At 34.8% G+C, this 17,441-nt stretch overlaps 2 protein-coding genes and 1 pseudogene across 8 annotated transcripts; 1 reads left to right on the top strand and 2 right to left on the bottom strand.

Annotated features, from left to right (window-relative positions):
- Nucleotides 1-2,588: 2,588 nt before the first annotated feature.
- LOC104225506 (uncharacterized) lies at nt 2,589-13,295 on the bottom strand. 7 transcript variants are annotated; one of them, XR_011404217.1, is made up of 9 exons: nt 13,023-13,295; nt 12,430-12,493; nt 11,170-11,226; nt 6,650-6,961; nt 5,919-6,160; nt 5,615-5,827; nt 4,687-4,788; nt 3,023-3,469; nt 2,589-2,895 (listed from the first exon to the last, which is right to left on the bottom strand). XR_011404217.1 is itself a non-coding variant. In XM_070164889.1 (9 exons), the coding sequence occupies exons 1-9, from the start codon at nt 13,056-13,058 to the stop codon at nt 2,815-2,817; spliced, it is 1,269 nt and encodes a 422-aa protein (XP_070020990.1). In that variant the 5' UTR covers nt 13,059-13,292; the 3' UTR covers nt 2,589-2,814. The 7 variants fall into 7 exon arrangements, 6 of the variants coding, with proteins under 6 accessions (XP_070020990.1, XP_070020987.1, XP_070020989.1 ...); XM_070164889.1 differs by having other exon boundaries at nt 3,023-3,184; nt 13,023-13,292; XM_070164886.1 differs by having other exon boundaries at nt 3,023-3,334; nt 13,023-13,290.
- On the bottom strand, nt 6,972-11,163 carry LOC104225505 (uncharacterized). The gene is made up of 4 exons (XM_009777323.1): nt 8,915-11,163; nt 8,509-8,820; nt 8,321-8,426; nt 6,972-8,237 (listed from the first exon to the last, which is right to left on the bottom strand). Exons 1-4 carry the CDS (start codon nt 9,502-9,504, stop codon nt 7,596-7,598), a joined length of 1,650 nt encoding a protein of 549 aa, XP_009775625.1. The 5' UTR covers nt 9,505-11,163; the 3' UTR covers nt 6,972-7,595.
- A 315-nt stretch (nt 13,296-13,610) lies between the features above and the next one.
- LOC104225507 (pectin acetylesterase 8-like) lies at nt 13,611-15,940 on the top strand (annotated as a pseudogene).
- The last annotated feature ends 1,501 nt before the right edge of the window (nt 15,941-17,441 follow it).

Raw genomic sequence — 17,441 nt, 5'->3', positions numbered from 1 at the left:
TAGACCCAATACTTACCTCACACCGCAACTCAAGCAATCAATCAACCACGGCCTTGCCTTTTGAACAAGCCTCCAATCTAATCAAATCTAGCAAATTATTGACCATAGAAACTACTCACAAATAAAAAAGGTTCAATTTAGGTCATTTTTTAAAAAGTCAATAAAAGTCAACTCCGGGCCCGCTTGGTCAAATCGAGATTCACACCAAAATTCGATTATCCATTTACTCTTGAGCTCGGTTATGTGATTTGTTTCGAAATCCGACCCCAATTCAAGTTCTAAATCTCAATTTTACAAAAATCCATAAATCTAACCAAATCTTTTATTTCTACCATGAAAATCTAAATTTGATGTTGAAATCTCATGAAATGTAATGGGTAATTGAAAAGAAATGGATTAAAGTCACTTACCGATGAATTTGGGAAGAAAAGTCTTTTGAAAAATCGCCTATAGAGTATTTAGGGTTGAGAAATGATGTGAAATGAGCTACGTCCTGTTTTCCCCTCTTTTATCCAGCTGCAAATATCGCAATTGCAAAGTCTTATTCGCAGTTGTGAACATCACAAATGCGAGACACGGGTCGTAAATGCGAACCCTATCATAGAAGAGCAGAAGTTGCAAATGCGACATTTAGATCGCTAATACGAACTTACCACCATCGCAAATGCGACTAGAAACTCTCAAATGCGAGGCAAACTATAGTGGTCAGTGATCAAAATTGCGACCACTTCCTTCGCAAAAGCGAAAGTCCACAGTTCGCAAATGCGAACAAATTCTCGCAAAAGCGAGTTTCACCCAGCCCAACCCATGCTCGCAAATGCGAATAATTCTTTGCAAAAGAGAGGCTCGTAATCACGATCCAAGCCTCGCAATTGCGAGATCTGCAACAGAGCATCAAAACCGGTATTGCACCAGTAGACTTTTCATTAGCAAAACTCATCTGAAACATGTCCGAAAGTCACTCGTACCCTCGGCCTCCAAACCAAATATGCACACAAGTGTAATAACATCATATGAACTTGCTCGCACAATCAAATCATCAAAATAACATCTGAATCTACGAATCAATCCTCAAAATGAATGAAATTTTAAAGTGGAACTCAAGGACACTAGAATCACATTTAAGTGTCCGAGTCATGTCAAATCAATTCCGAATTGAACCAAAATTTGCAGACAAGTTTCAAATAGCAATACAGAACTATTCCAAGTTTCAACATCAAAATCCGAACCAGTTAGCTATAAAGTCAACTTACGGTCAAACTTAATAAATTCTCAAACTTTCAAAATGCTAGTTTCGGAAAAATGAGTCAAAACAAGTTAGGGACTTCCAAATTCAATTCCGAGCATACGCCCAAGTTCCAAATCATTACACGGACCCACCAGGTTTGTCAAAATACCGATCTGGGTCGGTATGCATAAAATGTTGACCGTAAAGGTAAAAATTTATATTTTCTTCAATTTTTCTTCACATAAAGACTTTTCGAAATAAGATACAGATTGCACACGCAAATCGAAAAATACTAAACGGAGCTAATTGAGGTCTCAGAACACAAAAATAAATACTAAATCTCAAAATGACCTATGGGTCATCACAATTTTGTCCCTTTAGAAGTTCTAGGAATTTTTTTGTTTTCTACACTCAAAAACTTCACTTCTAATGTTAAGGAATTTCTGTCTTGTTCTTTTGTTAAAATACCACAAAAAATGATTAAATATCTCTCCCTTTAATTAATTTGTATAATGAAACAGGAGGTCGTTTTAGAGAAATCATTCTGTCTGCCACTATAAAGGGAGTTAACATCTTCGTTAGATATCACTCTAAGGGGTCGTTTGGTAGGAAGTATTAGAAAAAATAATGCAAGCATTAGCTTTATACATTACTAATATCTTGCTTGGTATATTTTTTAACATTTGTATAATTAATACTTGTATTAGTTATACATCATACTTGGTATTATCCTATGCATTAGTAATGCATAGAAAACTATGGCATTAGTAATACCAAGGCTATTAATGCATGCATTAGTATGTTTAAAGACAAAATTGTCCTTAAAGTCCTTTAAAGCTAGAGAATATGAAGGACATTTTTGTAAACAACTATTTTTCTTAAAAATTATGCAATGCATTATAATTTTAATACACCACACCAAACAGTAGATAAGAAATAATATATGCACAACTCACTACAAAAAAATGTTGTATTTGCGGAGGTTTTATCTACATATTGCGGGGGTCATAAACCTCCGCAATACACTTTTACGGCGGTTTCCAAAACCCCCCCAATAATGTTCGCTGCAACCAATTTGCGGGGGTTTTCTGACAGACCGCCGTTATCATATAGCGGCGGATATTTGACGACAGTATAACCTCCGCAATTTGGTAGTTGGTTGTTGCTTATTAAAACAAATAGCGGAGGTCTGAAACCCCCTCAATTTCTTTATTTAACCCCCACAAATTTTATAACACAATATTATCATATGTTAAATAGCGGCAGTTATAACCTTTTTCTGCAATATAATGTTACTCCATAACTGTTCCAATTTCAATTACATTAATATAATGAAGCATCAACAAATTATATAAATTGCTTAGTGGAATCAAGTAACATCAATATATTAATAAACCACAATACATTAGTCTCAAAAATTTGCTTTAAACATAACAACTCCAACCATTAAACACAAAACATCAATATTATAAGTCTTAAAACTAACATTAAACATAACATTCACTCCAACCATTATGGACAAAAGATCTACTATGATCATTCAATCGAGTACGATACTTAATTATCTAATACATTTGCAAGCAACTTCAATGGTTGTCGTTAGGATTACTTTCACCGGATGATCTTATATCCGTGGGTAAAATGGATCCGCTAGCCGCATCACTTGGCTACAAAACAATCAAAAGAAAATATAATTAAAAAAAAGTACCTCAACAATATCCTATAACTAATTATACTTGGACTGAACAATCATACTTTACAAAATTAAATAAGAAAGTTATCAACTATTCTTACCGTTGAATGAGGAGAAACAAATATCCCTGCAAATTCTTCGGGTATCTTCCCTTCTTTCATTATCATATACGCCTTAAAAGCATTCATCATTTGAGTGTTAACATTCATCATTTCTCTGTAGTTCTCCTGGCTTTGATTGTGAGCATTCAACATTTGATTGTACTTCTCTTGGCATTGGGAAGAACATGAACCATTATTATAACTTGAAGCATTCAAATCACTATAGCGATGTCTTGTTTGTCTAAAAGCTCTACTAGGAACAACTCCTAATCCTAAGCACCTTACCCTTCCAGAGTGCTCTTTTCCCAACACCTTACAAACAACATCATTTGGAGAAATTTCAGACTCATCCCTGGTGCTTTGGGTCAATGCTAGTTCAATTTTTTCCCAAATACATTACACACCAAAAGCAAGTGTCCTTACTTCAATCAGTGATTGACAAGTTAGCTACACATAGAAAAGCAAGCTATGAAATAAAAACTTGATCTTTTAGATGAAAAGAGACATCATGGTGGACATCTTTCAGAGGGTTGCAGAAGAAGAAACCAAAGACAAGAAAATGAAAGAATGCATAGAGGAGGGAGATTCCAAGGTAACAACAGAGAAATACAACAACAAAAAGGAGCTCCAATAACAGTAACAACAGTAAGGAATCTTCTGAATCTTCAAATCTCAAAGAAATAGTCCACAATGGTTAGCCTAAGTCAGCCGACTTTTCTCCTACCTATGCTACTTCAAAGAAAGTACGTACGTACTTTAGTTCTTGCTCATCTACCAAAATTTTCCTATTTATACCCCATTTCACTGATAGAACCATCGACATAATATTACTCTCATCACAATTTCCCATGGAAATGCATAGCAAAGAGGCTCAAGCAAGAAATGCTAGTGCTCTGTGCCCAACACAGAAAAATTGTAGTAGTAGCATTTTCGTGACACATAAGAACCAATTTTAATCAATAAAAATTGTCCAAATTGTTTGAATTGAAACAGAAAAAAAGAAGTAACATATCTCAGCTGAACTTTTTTACCCTATATCTACGTGCTAGCTAACAAATAGTCGTGTACTCACAACTGTTATTGTACAAGCAAATGAATTAAACAACACGAACGTGATACAGATTTGCCTACTACGAGATGTATAAAAAGGATGGCAGTTTTCCTGCTTGTGTGAGAATTACAAAGAGAAATAAGAAAAAACTAAAGCTTCAGATGTCTTTTAGTTTTCATTCTTTACCCAGGGAATGACAAATCAGTAAATCACTATATTAGTTAGATTTTATTTCAGTTTGTACCATGGAGCACAGGCCTAAAATCCCCCTCTATTAGTAATTGTAGTGTCTTTAGCTTTGCTCAGCCACTTCGAAACAGTTTATCTGTAATAGATAATCACTTTTAAGCTCGTGTCAACTATAATAAATATCTGTATCTCTTAGTGTCTTAGCTGATACTACAGGAGAAAACATCACCAACGAGGATTACGAGTTTAACACTTCTTGCCATAGAAAAGTTGATGTCAATCATAGACATGATCCCCAGGAGTGCAAATAGAGCCCAAAGAAAAGATGGAAAAATCCTAACTTTTATGCGAAGACCGTCATACATTACACACCAAAAGCAAGGAGTACTCATACAAGAAAATGTTGGAGAAATGAGAGTCTTACACATATCTCTTTTGCCGCCTCATTAACATATGATCCATCTTCGTTCCTATGTGTAGCGAGATAAAGCTGTCCTCGTCCAGGCTTTTGTCCAGTCTCAGCCATCTATAAATGAAAAGGTCAAATTCGCATTAACTTAATTAACTAGGAATAAATGCTAGTTTAATTAAAGTATCCAAAATGAATTATTTCCATTTCAGCCCTTCTTCTGGAGTTAGGTTTGGAGCCACCGATACGTGAAACAGTTTGTTTCTTCCGAATTTCAGCATTTCTTTTACAAGTTTCCTTACAAAAAGATACCAAAAAAAAATCAACCAAACAGACATAATGCAAGGAAAGACTCCATATATATTGATTTACAAGAAGAAAAGTGTAAGCTGTAACAGGTTTTCAGAAAAAGTCTCACTATTAGTTTACTTGGGTTGCCCCATCTACGTACTATGGCAAGAGAAAAAAAATATTTATTCACTAATTAATATGCTCAAGAAGGTGAGGAGTTGGATTTATACATGAAAAGGGAAAGATAGTAGTACCGGCAAATGAAGGTGAGGAGTTGGATTTATACATTAATAGGCTCACAGATTGAGTAGATTTGGTGTTGCTATGAAAGGCTACTGAAAAGTAGTACCGGCAAATGAAGAATGGTACTGTTATATAAAATCTTTGTTTACACTAACTTACACATCAAGGCAATACATACAATCTCCAAAAACTTATCACTTGGAGCAAAAAAAGAAAAGAAAAGAAAAAAATGTATAACCAACATTCCTTGTCTGTCCAGATAAATGTAAAAATACCTGGAAAAGAATGAGAACAAGGGAATTTGCTAGATTCCACAGAATATATGAGTAAATACTTACTCGTACTTGGTTTTTATTCTAATCAAACAGTTTAACTTAGTAATTAAAAGTTGAAGCATTGAAATAAATACCTGTGTTTTTTCTTTAAAGCGGTAATCAACATAAGAAATCCATTGATCCGGTGAAATCCCTAGTGGAACACTATCCATTATCTCAGCTCTGTTCTTAAGTGGATCATAGACCTTATCAAACAGCTTTAGCCTTTTTGCGCCCCACTTCTTACACATAGAATTATAAACATATCGTCTTGCATTTGACTCAGTTGTCCTAAAACAAAATCGAGGCTTCAAGAATAAACCAATGGTTAGATAATTATTACATGCAACAATACAGTCCAATGGCATAAAACATAGATATTGTATGCCTCAGTAATACCTTTATAAATCGATCATAACAACGGTTGAAGGTTGTCACAGGTATATCCGGCCATTTCTCAAAGTGAATTGGAAAAATGGAGCAGTCGGTTGCTAAAATTCCGCAAAAGCCTATAAGAACGCATTGTCCTTCACCAATGGGAGAATCTGTGTCGCCAAAATCAACCACAATACGTTCTTCATTAGATAAATTTAACACGTCCCTTTTCTTCACTTTAAGTATCTTGCTAGCTCCTTGCGAATCTTAAAAGATAATAATGAAAGCAACAGTCAATCAGGTTGTCTTTGAGTAGATGACACGTAGATATTAATTAATTAGTAATTAAGGTCTTTGTGAAAATAATTCATGAGGTAGAAACTAATTGAAGGTAAAAACTGTATATAATTGTTATGGAGCTCAAACAAAGAAGATAAGAGAAAAGAGAAAAGAAGGCTATGATTGGTGTATATAATAAGGAGATGCTTCTTTCTTTTGTTATAGATAAATTATGTGCACTCATATGTGCATTCAGAAATATTCCACAATATGAAGTAGCACAGCAGTCATCATCAGAGAATGTAAAGCCTTAGCCAATAAAACTGACTTCTAAATCAATAGATAAAAAGTAGCAGCCCAGTAAAGACAAGAATTCTGTTAAGGTTGATGATCAAGTCGGCAAAAACAGTTTCAACAAGGGAAAATATCACGGAAAATCAAAACCAAACCCCATAAAAACAAGAAGCTTAGCATACCTATTGCATCTACAGTCCAATGTTGTGAAGACACACGTCTACTACGCTTTCTAGATGGTGGTTGTTGTGACGCGGCCCGGGCTGATGGAACCTGCTGTGTTGTGGTCTGATCTGACTGAATCGGATTTGCTGCAACATGACCTGAAGGTGTTGGTCGTGTTGTCGGTTGAATAAATGAAGTCAGCTGTGGTGGATCATCAAAATGCGAAGGTGCTGATTGAGTTGTTGATAAAGGTTGTGCTACACCTTGTGATGTAGGTGCTGACTGAAAGGTGTTCTGGAAGTTCTCGTAACGCTTGGGCTTCGGCATACCTGCAAGCAATAAAAGAAAAGCATTGGCTAAGACTTATAGTTATACTAGATGATTTCTTCACCAGATGGTCCTATACCAGATGATTTCTTCACAGCCTGTGGTAAATCATACTTTTGATGCAAGGTTGAGTTTTAAATTATCATACGGAAAGTGTGCTTGGATGTGCTCTAACAGAAATCATCATAAGCAAACATGCACAAATCTGCCAACTTGAATCCAGCATTTAATTCTGGATATCTCTCTCATACACAACACATCACATTAATCCATAATGGATAGAGAAGCTGAAAAAGGATCAAAACACATTGAAAATGGAAGTCCAGAGTCTAAAACAACAACAAGATAGCCCAGAAAGCTAACTAGCTACTGTTAAAGAGAGGTTACAGAATAGTAAGACTAGGCAAAAGTATATGGTAATCTTTATGGCAAAAGCATTCAAGAATCCTCTCTTTGTTCAACATTTGATTGAGAAGATTAAACAGAGTAATCTTGAAATTTGAAAGTTACATACTTGAAATTTGAAAGGACTAAACACAGAATGAAAAGGCGATTGTCTATACCAACATTCACAAGAACAAAGATTTCTTCACCATTGACATCCACTTCAACTTGATAAACATAAAAAAATTGTTCCTATTCAAACATATGCTCCTCTATTGCAAGTTGAACATTTTCATAATTAACATCAAAAAATTGTTCAAATTCTTGTTGTTGGAATGGCTCATTCTCGTATGTTTCTCCTTCATCAATCTCTCCCATATCAAACAAATCTCTTGGCTTTAAATGTACAGCCACACTCCATCCTTCATCAGTTTCATCATTAACATAGTACACCATATTTGCTTGAGATGCTTCAATATAAGGATCATGCTCCTCACGATCACCGATGTGAATCAATCTAGAAAAATTAACACAATTAAAATTCCAAGCATCGCTTTTGAACCCTCTATCTCGAGTAGTGTCAGCCCACTTGCATTTGAAGAGCACAACCTTAAACTGGCCATAATAGTTAAGCTCAATAATATCTTCCAACTTCCCATAATATGGCAAGTCTGCTTGCCTCGCATTTCTGTCAGCGTTAGATGCAATACAAGAGGTGTCAGAGGTAAGAAAAACTCCACTATTTTGAGTTTGTGATCCTTGTTCTCTAGACAATGTCCGGAATTTGAATCCATTAATGTTATAAGTAGTAAACCTTCTCGCATCTGGACATGGACCTTGTGCTAGAAACTCCAAATCAGTAGAGATTGTGCTTGCTATATCTGGATTCATAATCTAAATAGACAAAATTATTTTTGTCAAATATTCAAAGTTAAAACAAGAAAATTAATTAAGCATAGACATGCATTTTCACTCACTCTCTTTGGAAACCAATCAGGAAACTCTTTATTAACTCTCCTTTCTACTTCGGTTATCGAAGGTCTCCGGCCTCTTGAACTCCTTCTTATGTAATCCCTAAATTCACTACAAAAGAAGTTTATTGTATCAATTTTAATCACTTCACTCAAAGTTTTTGTAAAAATTTAAATTAATTTATTTTTCTTACCTAATAAACGGCTTTACTGCTGCACAATTAAGTAACACATATCGATGAGCTTGAGTCTTCTCAAGTTGAGTCAAGGTGAATGTTTTAGAACCTCCGACGGGTTTACCTTGTGTAGGAAATATAGATGACATTTCAGAAGCCTCATTAAGATTTGGTCCATCGTTTACACGTTTAGGCCTATCTACCCTCGACTCAATATCCTCAAAATAACGAGAAAAAAGAGTTAGGGCTTCTTCAACAATGTAACCCTCAGCTATGGAACCTTCTGGTTGTGCTTTATTCCCTATAATGGACTTGAAATGACCTAACAATCTATAACCAAAATAAAAAGGTATTAGAATAAGTATTTACTTTGAATTACTATTATAAGATCGATTAAAATTATGTTGAATAAGTAATGTTTTACCTTTCAACAAAATACATCCACCGATAATGTACCGGTCCACCTTGTATTACTTCATCCACTAGATGGACAGTCAAATGAACCATTACAGTAAAAAAGGATGTAGGGAACAACATCTCCAAATGGCAAAGTGTGAGTACAATCCGATCTTGTAGCTTTTCTAGGTCCGAGAGGCTCAAGCTTTTCGAACAAAGTTGTCTAAAAAAGGATGAAAGCTCTACGAAGACTGCAACAACATGATTTGGAAGCACATTTCGAATTGCTATGGGCAACAATTGTTCCATAATGATATGACAATCATGGCTTCTTAGTCCAAATATCCTCTTTTTATCTAGATCAACACAACGAGAGATATTACTTGAGTAACCATCCGGCACCGAGATATTTTTTAAAGTTTTGAGAAAGTCGACTCTTTTATTTGTTGGAATAGCAAACGAAGCAAGCCGACAATTCTCATTCTCATCTGGCCAAAGATCACGCTTTATACCCATATCTTGTAGATCTTTTCGAGCCTCAACATGATCCTTTGATTTGTCTTTATCATGTAGCAAAGTGTATATAATATTGTCAAACACATTCTTTTCAATGTGCATAACATCTAAATTATGACGCAACAAGTTGAATTCCCAATATGGAAGATTGAAGAATATGCTTTTTTTTCTCCATTGTTGAGTTGCACTTTCCTCGGTACCGTTTTGTCGATTTCTTTTCTTCTTTCATTCAATTCTGCTGGTTTTCCAAATGTAACATCAATTTCTTCCACTTGATTCAAAATATCTGACCCAGGTAACTTCCTTGGAGGGTTTCTCTCTTCCGTATTGCCAAAAAAATGAAGCCTCATCAATCTAAATTTATGATTTCTTGCCAAAAACCGACGATGACCAATAAAGCACCACTTTCTACTATGACGAAGTCGGCAAGGTTCTATATCAAAATTACAAGATGGACATGCAAAACTGGTATGTGTGTTCCAACCAGATAAAATTTTAAGTCCAGGAAAGTCACTAACTGTCCACATAAGAGCTGCTCGCATTAGAAACATTTCATTCTTTGATGAATCAAAAGTTTCCACACCTTCACACCACAACTCATTCAACTCCTTAATAAGCGGTTGTAGGTATACATATATATTATTCCCCACCGTACGTGGACCTGGAATGATCATTGAGAGGATAAAATTTGGTTGTTTCATACACAACCAAGGTGGAAGGTTATATGGAACCAAAATCACGGGTCAAATGTTATAATTAGTACTCATCATCCCAAAAGGATTGAAACCATCACTAGCTAGGCCTAATCGAACATTTCTAGGATCAGAAGCAAATTCAGGAAAAGTAGTATCAAATCTCTTCCATGCCTCGCCATCTCTGGGATGCCTCATGATTCCATCTTTGTTACTATCTTTCACATGCCATCTCATATGCTCTGCAATTTTGGAGCACATGAACAATCTCTGCAACCTTGGTTTTAGTGGAAAGTAACGCAAAATTTTTGCGGGCATCTTTTGCTTCTTTTTCTTCTTTCTCATAGTAGACGTGTGATTATTGTTGTTCTTCTTAGTTGGCTTCCATCTAGAAGTATGACAATGCCTGCATGTTTCCTCATTAGCATCATCTCCCCAGTACAACATGCAATCATTTGGACAAGCATCTATCTTGATATAATCAAGACAGTTTTTTGATGGTATTCTTGGCCTCATAAAAAGAATTAGGTATCCTTGCAAATCCAAATGCATCCTTCAGTAAATCTAGCATCATAGTCATTCCCTTGTTACTTAACCCAGACAAACACTTTATGTGAAACAACTTCAACAAAAATTCTAGCTTCAAGTACTTGGACCCTTCATATATAATTCTTCACTTCCATCTCTAAGCAACTCAAAAAATTCTTTGTTATTTGAAGAAGGCAGATCATTTAATATTTCTTCTTCTCCAACTACTTGTGACGGACCTGCATCAATGCCCTCATGCCTTAAACCCGGGAATGCTTCATTTATCAACAATTCCATAGGATTTTCAGGAAGCAGTGCATCTGGGATAACCTCTGTGCTTCTAGAGTTCTCCAACACTTCTGTTTCCCCATGAAGAATCCAAGTGACATAATTTTGAGGGAATGGCTTGCTAATCAAATGATCGTACACGATCTCTCTAGTCTGCCACTTCCCAAAACCACATTTAGGACACGGATATTTTATTCTATCTCCTATAGAAGCATTTTTAAATGCAAAATTTAGAAACTGATTCAAACCAAGTAAATACTTTGTTGTATTTCTAGGCATTCCAATCCAAGATTTATCCATTGGAAGGTATTGTAACCTACAATATTTCCATGAGAAAGGACGATTTAGTAACCTATCAACGCAATAACATTATAAAATTTTGTAAGATAATAAAAAATGGCATATGAAAATATTGCTATGTAATCATATAAAACAATTAAAGTTAAGCATTCCTAAGTGGAACATGCTAGACAATACTTGGAAATTAGTAGATCTTAATTCTTATGGATATAACCAACAACACTTAATTACAACTTATAGTACTTTTCGTATAGTTTTTGAATATCCAATTTTAGTTTCAAAATATTGAGTTGATCTAATCCAATTTAGATTTGAAGATTAGTCAAATTGACTCTAAAGAAGCGAAACAAGACAACAAATATAGGACGGAGGGAATAATAGTATGTATTTTAGTATTTGTAATGGAAGAAATACTATGGAAAATTTGCGCATATTGCATCCTGTGCTCTCTTTAAGTAGCTAGATCAACAGTAAAATCAAGAAAGAGAACTATACTCTAATAGTATCAAATTATATCTCCAAAATGGAATTAAGAAGTATTAAGTTCCAAATAAAAAACATAATGATGAACTAGCAGAGTCTTCAGAAGTATATAAATGAACAGTATGTGAGAAAAGAACATTCAACAAATTTAAAGGCCCTTAAAAAAACTAAAACTAGAAACTTTTCCATTTTTCTGAAGGAAACATGTGATGATTAATGGTGCGTTCCGTAGATAATTCAATCGGCTCCTAGTACATAAGTGAACTCTAATTGATACCACATGACAACAAAAATAGCAAAAGAAAGACGACATGAAACATTAATAATGGTGGACGAGCAAGGCAGAAACTATTTGGACATAGAGTCAAACATCAGCAAAATGCAACAATCCGTTCAATATAGGAAGATGGAGGTAGATGTCTGAGCTGATATTCTCTGATAATGCCTTAAATTATTAGAAAATGACAAAAGTAACAGCTTAAATTCAGCTTCCTTCACTAAATTTTCCAGTACATAGTAGTACTAATCAAGAATTCTGTATACTGAAGAACCAAATGTTACGAATATAACAACAATTGCTATTGATGCCTGGTATGCAGAAGAATTCCGAACATAATCTTTCTTGGCAGGAGACAGTTAAATAACAAAGATTCGAGAAATTCAGTGCTTCTACCACTATTAGCAGATACCACAAAGAAAACAGAATCTAGGTGCTCAAATAAAGAGAGGATTATACCAGACCACGAACGAACAATTAAATGACCATTCACAAACTTATCCTGAACTGAAATGCCCAGAACCTGCAAAAAAACAAAAAATGTACCTTGAGACTGATTCAAACACAAAGTAGAGCAGAAAGAGGGAAAGCAGCCGACGACAATTGCGTCTTCTCTGAAGGTCCCCAGGAGTTCTAAAATACACAAGCAAAAGGAAATATTTCAATTAAGACATCAATCACAGAAATTAACCTACAAAATACACAAAAAACCTAAATTTTAGAACCTAATGTGAAAGGAGAAAGAGGACTTGCATCTCGATTTCAGCAAAGAGTGTTATGTCCTTCTTCAAAATACACCGATTCTACCAAATTTCTGCGGATTCTACCAAATTTCTGCGGATTCTACCAAATTTTTGCCGATTCAAAATACACCGATTCTACCAAATTTCTTCAAAATACACCGATTCTACCAAATTAACAGAGAAAATAAACTAAAAACCCACATGCATGAAGAAAGAAAGACAAAAAAGCAAATTCAAAGACTGAAAGAGCAAAATCAAAGCAAAATCGAAGAGGAATTTGTATGAAAGAGCAAAATCAAATAAACTTACATCCAATTGATTGATAAATCTGAAGTTTTCTTTCATATCTCTTTCATTTTGCAACAGAGGAGGCGCTGAAGAAAGATGAGGCGCTGAAGAAAAGCAGAGAGCTTGAAATCGTAGGAAATGAAGAAGAAATGGAAGAGATTAAGTTTTGTTCGGCTATTTTTGATTAAGTGATTAACTGAGAGTGGGTTTCTGAAAATGAAAAAAGTGAAAATGAGAAAGGGGTTTGGGGGAAAAAGAGAGGGAAACGATTAAAAAACGAGGGAAACATTGGGCTGATTGCGGAGGGCCGCAAATTTAATATATTTGCGGGGTAAATAAATCTCCACAATTTGTTATAGACAGCGGAGGTTATAAAAACCGCCTCAATAAAACCGCCGCAAATTTGGCATTTTTTTGTAGTGACTAATGTTTGCATTACTAGGACATGCATTACTAATTCATACATTACTAATATACCTTATTCCACATTATTCTTGTACATCCTTACCCAACCACCCCTAAATTCTTTGCAAGAGACCATATATTCCTCACTCTTTATCTTCTTCTTATTAATTTGCTCCGTAAGCAAAAGTTCACTTCCCAACGCTCATGGCGTCAATATACGCACTACTGTTTGGTAATCTAGTACTATTGCCAATCATAAAAAACTGAGCTAGTCTCTTTTTCTTTTCTTTTTCTAAGTTTGTGCAACACTTAAAGTTAGTAATAAATAAGGAATAAACAATTAACAATCGTTTTTGTTTCAATAGTTCTCCTGTTGAGTATTTACCGAACAGAAGCCCTCAAAACGCTCGTTGTCAATATAACCATTCTTGAAACTGCGATGGAAAAGGAAGCAGGTGAGAATTATCTTTCTTAAGATACTAGTGGATTAATTATATATTAAAATATTATATAATATTCTTACACAATTTATGTTTTTTCTCAATATATGCCAGTTTATTTGGATGGAAGTGCACCAGCATTCCGTTTCCACAGTGGAACTGGCTCGGGAGTTCAGAATTGGCTTCTTCACCTTGAGGTTAAAATTATTAGTAATATTTTTTTGTTTTCTAATTAATCTCCAACTCTAAATTTTTTTTTTAGGGAGGTGGATGGTGTTCGATTGTTTCAGAATGCCTCAATCGTACTAATGAGCCAATCGGATCTTCCAAAAGAATGCCTCTGAACGGTTCTTTCACCGGAGTTCTAAGCAACGACCCTGACATGAATCCTGGTATATAAGTATATACTACTAAGTTGCACATATATATCTTTTCCTCTCTAAAAATTTAATATCAACTCCTAATTAAATGTCAAACTTTTTAGATTTCTCTAATTGGAACATAGTCAAAGTTAAGTAGTGCGACGGGGACATCTTTTACGGGTAATATTGAAGAAGTTGATTTAGTAAGTAAAAAATCTCTATATTGTAAGTGTTACATATTTTATATTCAGGTTCCTAACAGGGAATATGCTAATTAATTGTATCAGGCAACTAATCTACACTATAGAGGGGCAAGAATTTTCAAGGCGATAGTGGAGGAATTATTAGCTAAAGGAATGTCACATGCTAAAAATGTACGATTAATTTTTCCTTTTTTTATTTTACTGGTGGGTTTATATCTTGGTAAGTGGCTGAAATTTAAAAATACAACATTTATTTTATGGTAGGCTATCTTGAGCGGAACTTCAGCGGGAGGGTAGGGTTGGCTGCAATTCTGAATTGTGACAAGTTCAGATATTTCCTCCCAATAGATGCTAGAGTAAAATGCATTTGTGATGCTGGTTTCTTTATTAATGTGTAAGTATTATATTATATGAATCTTGACAACTTTCATGTGTTGCTTTTTTGTAGCTAACTTTTGTATGAGTTTATGCAGAAACACTATCGCTGGTAAACCGGAGATTAAAGAGCTATATGAGAGAGTTGTGTCGTTGCATGTAAGACTCGTCGATTAAGTTGTATTTAATTATTACTATTAACCCCTAATATAGGACAGTAATTCTTCTATTATTATTAACCCCTAATATAGGATAGCAGTTCTTCATTCTTTTGAATATTTAGGGGTCTATCATCAACCTGTCACTATCTTGCACCTCCACAATGTTAAACCCAAGTTTGGTAAGAGATATTCTATTATTGTTGGCCCTTTTACCATATGATTTTTTCTCAAAAATAATACCCTTAATTTGATAAATGTGTAGATCTTCTTCCCTCAGTATGCAGCACAACATATTCGAACACCACTTTTCATCATTAATTCGGCCCACGATTCCTGGCAGGTCAGACAAATAATCCTAAGATTACCAACTTTAATTTACAGATTGTTGCTTTCTTTTATTTCCTTTTAATTTAAAAATGATTTTGCCTTTGAATTCTTGAAAATTAGATCAACAACAGCTTTAATTTGTTCCCAAGGATGCTGATCCTCGAGGTATTTGGGATAGTTGCAAGAATCATATAAGTGAATGTGCAACTAGTCAACTCAATATTCTTTATGGTCAGTATCTCTAATTTGATGGGGTTGATCAAAATTTTCTGATACATATCAAGAGGCACTGAATATATGTATATACACATTATCTATTTATCTATCTTTTTATTTTTATTTATAGAATACAGGTTGAAGTTCTTAAATGTGCTAAATGGATTAGGAGGAAGTTCATCGAATATAGGATATTTCATAATCTCCTGCCATTCCCACAATATCATAGAAACACAAGTTTATTGGTTGTACAACAACTCTCCAACATTATGTAACAAGGTCATTTTTGTTTTTTTTTTTCTTTCAATTTTTAACAATATCCTGTGTTTCTCCAATATAACAGTAAGACTAATTAACTCGCGCGTTATTGCAGCCAATTGCAATAGCTGTTGGAGACTGGTTCTATGAAGGGAGTGGATTTCAGAACACAGATTGCCCTTACCCTTGTGGTCAAAAGTTCTGCCATTAGGGCTAGCTTAAGTTGTTGTTCAACAAATTAATGCGCTATAATAAAGATATATATTGATGTCTATTTCTCTCTTTCATGATATGGATTGCCATCTCATATTATTTTATAAATACTTATATCACTTCTCTAACATACTAAATTCTTTAATGAAACAGTACAGAAGTTTCAGCCAGTTGTATATAATTTTGCATAATATATAGTCAGTACTAATAAGCATATTATGGATGCCTATTCCTCTCTTGGATAATGGATTTCTCTCTTCTTTGTATCAGGATCTGGTGAACATGGATACAACTTTCACCCCTTTTGCATTTTTCTTCAATCATTTTAAAATTAAGAAGCTCCGGATCGTAGAAATTCTGGTAGGCGTCCACGCATTCTTGATAACAAAACCATTCCTTCACTTCTTTAGAATCATTACATTTACCAATGCTTTAGGATACAATACTGAGACAAATACGATAATTTGCAACAGCAGTTTACAAGACATCTCTCCCATTTTATTTTCCTGCAAAAAGAATATATAACATAAAGAATGGTTCTTGATAACCATCATTTGAACAATATATAAAAGTAAACAAAAAGATTGACGTCAAAAAGAACTTAATTTTGAGATTCAAATGGCACATGGGAAGTGTGACATGTAAATGACAAAAATAATCAACATAAATACACACACAAAGAGAATTTCCTTTTTTTTTTAGGATTGTGTCTCCTGAAAATATCTAGACAAGAGGGGTTGCTCTGATGGTAAGCAACCCCCACTTCCAATCGAGAGGTTGTGAGATCGAGTCTCCCCAAGAGCAAGGTGGGAAGTTCTTGGAGGGAAGGATGCCGAGGGTCTATTTGGAAACAGTCTCTCTACCCTAGGGTAGGGGTAAGGTCTGCATACACACTACCCTCCCCAGACCCCACTAAATGGGATTATACTGGGTTGTTGTTGTTGTTGTTGAAGAAATAACGAGGACATATATTATAGAATAGAGATAGCAAGGAACATAAGAACAATTCAAAGAGGAAAAAGGTGGAACAACGTGTACTCTGTGGCCTACTATTGCTTAAGGTTGACCTGTGCAATAGATTGGCTTTAATTTGAAAGCTTAAACAAGTTTATGTTAACCAATCAAAGGGCTTAATAAATAGACATGTTTGATTGATATGTAACGTACGTCAAAGTGTATTTACTTTTCTGGGGGTTTCGTAAAGCTTCTGTTTCACTCTAGTAAGTCATCTATTACGGAAGAGAATGGATAATATAGAGCAAATATCATTTATAGTCACTCGGGCCAAACCTATAACATTCAGTAGCCCAAAATTACAAGACACATTTTATAGCCCAAAAGTAATTTTAGTGGCTAGCCCAAAAGTACTGTTTTCTGCTCTTCCAAGTGAAGCTCCAGCTCTCTTTCCGGTACTTCTCTCTTCCTCCTCCTCCGTCATTTCTCGAAATTACGTCGTTCCACTAATTTGACTAATTTGCTT

This window comes from Nicotiana sylvestris, chromosome 12 (genome assembly GCF_000393655.2).
Source record: "Nicotiana sylvestris chromosome 12, ASM39365v2, whole genome shotgun sequence".
Lineage (NCBI taxonomy): Eukaryota > Viridiplantae > Streptophyta > Magnoliopsida > Solanales > Solanaceae > Nicotiana > Nicotiana sylvestris.
Note: the sequence above shows the minus strand (reverse complement) of the source record. Positions and strands in the feature narration are given on the sequence as shown.

Coding starts and splice junctions, on each gene's coding strand:
- LOC104225506 (XM_070164886.1), bottom strand. CDS start 13,058: ATGAAAGAAAACTTCAGATTTATCAATCAATTGGAT. Junction 11,227..12,429: donor AATTGTTCGTTCGTGGTCTG/GTATAATCCTCT, acceptor GAAATATTGTAG/GTTACAATACCTTCCAATGG. Junction 3,335..4,686: donor AGGCGGCAAAAGAGATATGT/GTAAGACTCTCA, acceptor GTTGTTTGTAAG/GTGTTGGGAAAAGAGCACTC.
- LOC104225505 (XM_009777323.1), bottom strand. CDS start 9,504: ATGCACATTGAAAAGAATGTGTTTGACAATATTATATACACTTTGCTA. Junction 8,427..8,508: donor GCAGTAAAGCCGTTTATTAG/GTAAGAAAAATA, acceptor CTTCTTTTGTAG/TGAATTTAGGGATTACATAA. Junction 8,238..8,320: donor CTGATTGGTTTCCAAAGAGA/GTGAGTGAAAAT, acceptor TTGTCTATTTAG/ATTATGAATCCAGATATAGC.